The sequence below is a fragment of the Thermothelomyces heterothallicus genome, assembly GCF_042370625.1.
Source record: "Thermothelomyces heterothallicus CBS 202.75 unplaced genomic scaffold P884_scaffold_11, whole genome shotgun sequence".
Lineage (NCBI taxonomy): Eukaryota > Fungi > Ascomycota > Sordariomycetes > Sordariales > Chaetomiaceae > Thermothelomyces > Thermothelomyces heterothallicus.
The window spans coordinates 542089-549664 of record NW_027192572.1 but is presented as its reverse complement, the minus strand read 5'-3'; the positions used below and the strand labels follow the sequence as shown (position 1 = coordinate 549664).

General features: G+C 54.8%; 2 protein-coding genes across 2 annotated transcripts; both read right to left on the bottom strand.

The window, feature by feature from the left end:
* Positions 1 to 3078: 3078 nt before the first annotated feature.
* Positions 3079 to 4504, bottom strand: P884DRAFT_292131 (uncharacterized protein; the record flags this gene model as incomplete). Its single annotated transcript, XM_069444143.1, has 4 exons — positions 3079 to 3339; positions 3373 to 4134; positions 4297 to 4331; positions 4411 to 4504. 4 exons carry the CDS (start codon positions 4502 to 4504, stop codon positions 3079 to 3081), a joined length of 1152 nt encoding a protein of 383 aa, XP_069297586.1.
* A 409-nt stretch (positions 4505 to 4913) lies between these two features.
* P884DRAFT_269785 (uncharacterized protein) lies at positions 4914 to 6162 on the bottom strand (the record flags this gene model as incomplete). The annotated part of the gene is made up of 4 exons (XM_069442293.1): positions 4914 to 5051; positions 5116 to 5243; positions 5309 to 5779; positions 6048 to 6162. 4 exons carry the CDS (start codon positions 6160 to 6162, stop codon positions 4914 to 4916), a joined length of 852 nt encoding a protein of 283 aa, XP_069297585.1.
* Positions 6163 to 7576: the final 1414 nt, after the last annotated feature.

Below are 7576 nucleotides of genomic sequence, written 5' to 3'. Positions count from 1 at the left end.
CCCCCAAGCCAATACCAGATGCACTTCGGGACGCAAAGCAATCCCAAGACGTTGTCGACACTCTTCTGGATCAATAAGATCTACAAACTAAAATCTGGAGGTTGTGTGATTCCGTCCCGCAGCCCCCACGCCAAGGACACCGATCTGCCGGAGGTGTAATTATGGCATCATTGAGCCCCAAGATGGCGAGAACCCCGCCCGTGCTGTGTTGGAGTCAACACCAGACGACAACAGAAACTACCAGGCAAGTGACGGAAACTTTTTGGCTGCGGAGAACGAAACAGTGAGCTACACTAATTAGGCGAAGGTCCTTAAGAGCACGTGGCAAATTACCAAGGTCCCGAGGTTGCTTGAGACAAACGAAATCGTTTCCGAGCCAGAGACACGAGAGCCCTCACCGGCCCTGATCAACGCTCAGCGGTAATTATCGGCGCAATGAATAGCATGCATTGTACTCTACCTAATTACACCGCTGTCTTCTTACGAGACCAGCTCCGATTTCAAGTTGTCTGTGACTGCGCATGGCCTTCGAAACCAAGGGGTCACATCCTCGCCATGGGCTCAAGACGCCAAACGTCCGAGGCGGCCAGTATCCAGCTCCAGCATGCCCACCGCACCCTGTGAGACCTCTCACCGATCCGGCGTCTGATAGACAAACTTTGGTATCCCCAGCAATCTGCTTCGGGATCCTCTTCACACTTACACACCGCAATGCTTCTCTAGACGATTAAATACACGGAGCACATGAACACTCGACGACAGCCGTGAACCAGGGAAAGCGCCCGTTAGTGCTGTCAACCTAAAAGTGTAAGTGTAAATGTATAGAGGCATATATTGCCGAAGAGACGCCCTCCCCGGGAATCAATTGAGGCCTTGCCCCCTTCAGGGCTGTTTATCGGCGTCGAACTAGCCTAGTTCGACTGTAGTGGAGTTAAGCGCCTTGATTAATGCGTAGATGTGCCGGAAGAGCAGGGTAAGACCGACGAGAGTACTACTTGATATACGCTCTTGAATTGCAAGTTGGGGGGGGAGGGGGGCGCAGCCAGAAAAAGGAGGCAGAGCTTAACAAAAATTTAGCATAAGCACCATTGGAATCGGTGCCCCTAATTAATAGCTGTGGAGGTGAGACGTCAGCCTATACCTCTGTGTGTACATACATACGTCCGTATATGTGCGTCAAATCAATGGCGCGATCAATTACACAAACCCGCAAAGGTTCTACGGGATGATTTGCGCGTTGTTTTAGGAAGGAATGGGCTGCGCCATCGTACGGTTGCGGAGATCGTTTCGTGCTTTCGCCTGGGCGGAGCGGCCCGATGGGGCATACCCGCAATGGCCCAACTGTGAGGGTCGAGTACGGGGATATTTCCTTCCTGAAACAGGTGCTTCATGCACGTGAGTCTGAAGTTTGGAGCAAGCCGCATCTCGGCTGGCCCAGGATCTTGGACGACGAAAGCTGGAAGGGGCAACATTGGAGTACTAGCTACAAATGTAAAGCTGCTCGGCGGCAAGATTTTATTAGTGTTCCGGTCACCAGCCGCTCCCCTCAAGGTAATGGTGATTCAAGAGAGTGGTCCCGGTTGAGTTAGGCATCATACCCTCCATTTCCTCAGGCAGCCGGTGCGGCTGGTGGGAGTGGTTGGGTGATTCTTGAAAAGGAACAGTTGCCTCCCGCCCGGTGTATGTAACTACCTTGCTGTACGGATTACAGGTAGCCAAGAGTATGGTATATACGGAATACCTGGACATGAACATACACATTGATGCGCCGAGTTTGAAACCTCTAGCTCCCCTTTCTAAATATTTACCTCACGTGAGAGTCGCCCACCACTATTTCTCTGAGTGGCCCCCTTAGGATCACCCTCTACCCATGCTTTGATTATGCAACGTAAACAAAAGAAACTGAAGAGGAAAAGGAAATATATGTGTGCCTTGATTGGTTTTCATTGTCGGCAGACTTTTCATTTCGGCTTGGGTTTTGGAAGATTCTGGTGAAATGGGACGCTTGGGAGAGTCTAGGGCTGAAGTTGCCTGAAATGAGCCGTGGAGAGATGGTTTCCTTGGTTGGCATGGATGATGGAAATGGTAATTAACGCTCGGGTAAACCCGATCTGAAATGCTCCGAGTTCCATGTCAGCCGTGTTGTGTTTACTCCGTACCTTCGGAACCTAAAGGCTTGTGTTCCCTGACATGGGCGATCACACGTTTAGGGTCCTATATGCGGAGTAATCATACGTTGAACAGTCATTCTGTTCATCCGTCTTTGCCCGTTCAAATTCTCTTTTCGCAGAGCCAGAAGCTACGGCAACGGCGCGGTGTGGCTTGACTTCGCTCGGGCAGGTTGCCTATAACGGCCAAGTCCCAATTGGTCATATTAACGCACACAAGATCCCAACATTGTTTTAACCCTCAAAACGCGCATGCCACCTCATTTCGTGTTTGCCAAAAACATCACCGCGGAACCGCAGGCGCTGAGACTAGTTAGGCGTTCTGTGTCGATCTCGAAATTGTAGCAAGGGTCTGCCATTGGGCTGGTCGTCGAGCTGAGAGCTTCGACCCTTGAATAAATTACTTAGGCCATGCCCCGTGCGGTTCCTCCCGGAACAAACATAACAAACATGCGGACTTCGCGTTGTATCCTCATCGACCCAGACACCATGTTCGGTCCCGGCTAGATGATGCCCCCGTTGCCCGTTGCGGCTCGTGGACATTACAAAGACAGCCTGGGAGGGCTGATGATCGTCCCAGTCATGACCTCTTCCGTTTGAATTTAAAATTCTTTTCCGTCTTCCACTCCTCTCCCCGTTTCCTAGCACGTAGCATCTTCGAACCCAGTCGCTCGTTTCTGTCCTTTGGGACTCCCACGGTCATTTAACTTTAATTAGGTTTGCGATCAACTAGTTACGCTCATTTTTAACAAAAAATGCATAAATTTATATTCCTGGGCGTCTTGCCAGCTCTGGCCCTTGCCGGCCGTTCCTCGACTTCGTTCTTTCTCCGCCGCAACGACGGCGATATGGCCCAGTCCTGTAGCGAGTTGGGCCTCCAGAGATGTGGAACAGGCTGCATTCCCTCCGATCACATCTGCTGCCCCGGCAACAAGGGTGGCTGTCCCCCTGATGCACGCTGCATGGTTGGCGACGACGGTGAAGACGGCTGCTGCCGTGATGGCTTTGTCTGCACCGGGAACGGCGGCGCGAGCGAGACCACGTTTGTCACCTCGACCACCTCATCCGACGACGGCGTGGCTCCGCTGCCTGATCCGACTCCCACCTCTCCCGACGACGATGGTGTGGCCCCCTTGCCGGACCCGACAAACACCGCCGAGGAGTCAACCAGCTCGACGTCCACGGATGAGGGTTACGACCGTACCAAGATCCCGGGTCCCACTCTACTCCCAGAGCCCCCCAGCACGACGACCGAGACGTCCTCCAGCTCTACGTCTCCGGCGGACGAGGGGCCTGGCCACACCGAGATCCACGGTCCCACTCTCCTCCCCGAACCCAGCCCTACGACGACGACCGGAGAGTCATCCAGCTCCACGGCGGCCGCGGACGGAGGTGTGAGCTCGACATCGACCCCGCCGGCCGACGAGGGTACTTCGACCTCGGCCACCACGGAGATGCCGTCCGAGACGTCGTCGACCGCCGTCTGGGAAACGACCAACTCCGCGCCGCAGTCGGTCTGGCATCCCCCGTTGGCCAACTCAACCACCTTCTCGACCGTCCTTCCCCCGTCGGCGTCGGGAAGCCCATCATCCCCCTCGGCCTCCTCCTCCTCCTCCTCCTCCTCCTTCTTTTCCGTTTCTTCCTCCTCATCGGTGGCGGCCCCGCCTCCGCCGATGCCACCCGTCTCGACCGTGTATAGCACCACCACGCAGATCGTCACCTCGTGCCCGGCCACGCACCGCTGCCACACCGAGCCCGGGGCAACCGGCCCCGTCACCATCGTTACCGAGACCGTCGCCGCATCCACGATCACCGTCCCCTCGTGGTCCCCCGAGGGGCAGCAGCCGCCGCCACCGCCGCCGCAGCCGACCATCACCAAGGCGCCCTCGAACAGCCGACCCGGCACGACCGTACTCTCGTCCGTAGTGACCCCGCAGGTCTCGTGTCCCGGGGGCGGTAAGGGATTCTACCCTATCGACGGAAGCAGCAGAAGCAGCAGCAGCGTGACATGGCCAGTCTCCTCCGCTCTGGACTACACACCCACCGGGACGGGCGGCAGCGTGGTTTATCCGACGTCGACCGGCATCCCCGTCACGGCTGGTGCGCCTAGGGCACGGATGGGGCTTACTGGGGCTGCCGGAGCGGCTGTTCTTGGTTTCGCGGCTGCTTGGTTTTGAGTATTTACAGAGGCACTAACTTTTCGTGTTCTATCTTATCCAATAGCTTTTGATTCAGGGCTTACCACTCCGTGGTTGAGCTCTTGCCATTAGTAAGACGAGCTTATGGATACGATGGACTTGGCGGATGCACTGCTCTTGGCTTGTGCCATTCGACATCTTGCGTGATGCTGGACACTCTCTGGGTAGAAGGTGGCCGTGCTCGCTTAATTACGCGTTCTGAGAAATTAGCTTTATGTCGCCGGTCCAACTGGGTTTTGGTTAATCAGATCTGATAGCCGGATTCGAAGTTGCATGAGTTGTCAACCAGAACGCAAAGAGTCCAAGTCGTCACCATCAACGGATTGGCAGGGTTAGTGATACTGGCCATCCGAAAGAGCCTGCTCTCACAATTCTTGATTCGCGAGGCCACCAGTGACCGGTGGAGCGTTGGTTCGAGCTTGTGTATACCTCTCATCACCTGGCACTCTCTGATATCCTTCGGCACAATCGTATTACCCCTACCCCTTAGTTGAGGAACCCATCTGTTTCTTGGAACCTTCTCTTAGGAAACCTGCCCATCGATGTCTCACATGCAAGCCGCCCCGTCAATGCCAATGACTTTGCCGTTGACCCACTCGCCGTCCTGGGACGCCAGGAAGCAAACGACGCGGGCGATATCGATGGGCAAGCCGACACGATGAAGAGGAGACCACCCGGCAGCGTACTGGAGCGTTCAGTTAGTACTGGCTCGACAGCATCAGAGAAGAATCATTGATGTTTTGTCATACTTCATCGACACCCGCATCATCGAGCTTGTCGCCATTGGGGATGTACTCGCGGCAGACGGCGTGGTACATGTCGGTCTTGATGCCGCCAGGCGCGACGGCGTTGACGGTGATCTTCTTGTCGCCAAAGTCTGGAGAATCGTCAGTCTCAGAGTGTGGAGAGCATCAGGTCCTTCATCAACGATGCCCGACTCACCAATGGCCATGCATCGCACCAAGGTTTCAATGGCGCCCTTGCTAGCCGAGTAGACGGCGTGCCGGGGTACGCCTTTGGCCTGGCCGGTGATGGAGCCCATGAGGATCAGGCGGCCGCCGACCTCGAGGTGCTTGTACGCCTCGCGGGCGACGAAGAACTGGCCGCGCGTGTTGACGTTGAAGACGCGGTCAAACTCCTCGGGAGTGACATCCTTGACATGGCCAAACGAGACGACGCCGCTGTTGGAGCACACGATGTGCAGCTTGCCAAACTTCTTGACGGCCTCGTCAAACAAACGCACAATCTCGTTGACATGGGCCACGTTTGCCTTGATGCGGGCGGCGTCGGTTCCATTCTTCTTGATGAGATTGACCACCTCCTGGGCAGCCGAATCGCTGCTGGCGTAGTTAACGATGACCTTGGCCCCGCGGCGTCCGAGTTCAAGGGCCATCTCTCGGCCGATGCCACGACCTACATTTCCATAAACGGCAACTGTCAGTCGTATTTTTTCGGCGCGAAAGTGCTCAAAAGCCACCGGGATGCTATTCCGCCAATTGGATCATCGGAACCAGTATGAATGGAGGTTGTGTGAGCGGGGAAGAAGTTTTGGAAGGGGAGTGTGGCTGCTGGCCGGACATGAGTTGGGGTAAATGGCCGACAAGTCCGATATGTTGAATTGTGAACCAATGGCCCGCAACACCAATGAACAAGAGAAAAGGACCCGGGTTAATGGACTGACCAGCGCCGGTCACGAGAGCGACCTTGCCCTCCAACGAAGCCGATGCCAATCCGAGCGGACCCGGGATTTGGTCATATTTGCTGCTCGCTGAAGTATTCGAAGTAAACCCAGGCATGGTGACTGCTGCTGTGACTTTCTGTGTGAAGCTCTTGTTGGTTACTGGAAGATTGGGAAGGGTTGTGTCTGAAGAGGGACTAAAAGACGGTTGGCAATGCCTGTTTTGATATTGAGCCCCTTTTGTGTCTGGGTTCGGGCGAGATGGGATAAAACAAGACACGAGACGGCGGAAGATGTCAGAGAGCCTCATCCTGCAGGATACGAGGAAAGAATATGCTAGAGCGTTTCGGAACCAGGTTGTTGCCTGACATGAAAAGCGGGTTACGATGGCACATGCTTCATCTTATACGTCTAGGCAAGACAGCCGGCCGACTCGCACTACGTTGCTGAATAGTCAAGTGCCAGGGCTATGGTGCTCCTTTTGGCATGCGTTCCGCTAGTCGGACGACGTTGGAGGAAGGCCGACCTGGGAGGTGCGGACAGCAACGGACTGGGCGCAGGAAGGCGTGCGTGTGGACATGCTGGTGAAACAAAAAGAGCCGGAAGGAGCGTCGAGTCAAAGCACAAGGCGCAACCGCAGTACCTGAGCTGCAGTGCTTGGCTAAGAGCTTTTGCAGCTGAAAAGCTTTTCGGAAGCAGCTAGGTGAGGAGGAGGAAAGCGCTACCTGCGCACACGTTTCGTTTCAAGTATCCGGTGGGGTTTTGGAAGAAGTTCTTTCAAATTCCTCAGGTGGACTTCATTCCATCTGGTTCTCATCCTAATAAACGATGATCCTGACAGGAGCTCGAGTTCGATAGGCCGCTTGCCGAGGATTGTCGTAATACTCGCAGCATTTCAGGATTATCAATCTACCTAAGGTGAGGCGAGATAGCAGCACCCCATCAGGCAGCTAAGCGGCCGTGCAAAAAGAATATAGCGTAGGAACTTTACCATGGTTCTTGCGCCCTGTTCCCCTCCCCTCAAGTAGTTCAATATGCCAGACGAAAGCAAACTTCGCGAAGCTGTGATGCTGTTCGCACAATCTCTGTTTTCCGAGGTGTGACACCCCTTGCAGCTGATGAGCTCCGTGCAGGTTGAACAGTGCTTCAGATTATTGCTGAACGCTGCACAGAGACCCGAGGCTCGGCTGACCTTGTTCCTGAAGGGAAAGGGAAGATAGGAGGGTACGGAGCCTGGGGCAAAGGCTTTTTTCTAGTTTTCTTCCTCACAGTGGACACAGCTGAGAATCACAGCATGTCAAGCAGGGCCTCAAGCTCAAGAGGGCAATACCGGTCAATTCGGCGACATCTCTAGTCCAAGGTTATTAGTCAGTTTCGCCTTCTAAATGCCAAATGACCTCCTACCTTCGTTGGACAGGCGAAAGATGCCATTCAAGAGGCGGAAAACCAACCCAACTGTCCGCTTGGAGATTTCAGACCGCGTGGGAATGTGATACATAGTCCTGGATCGTCAGGTCCCAGAACACCCCCCC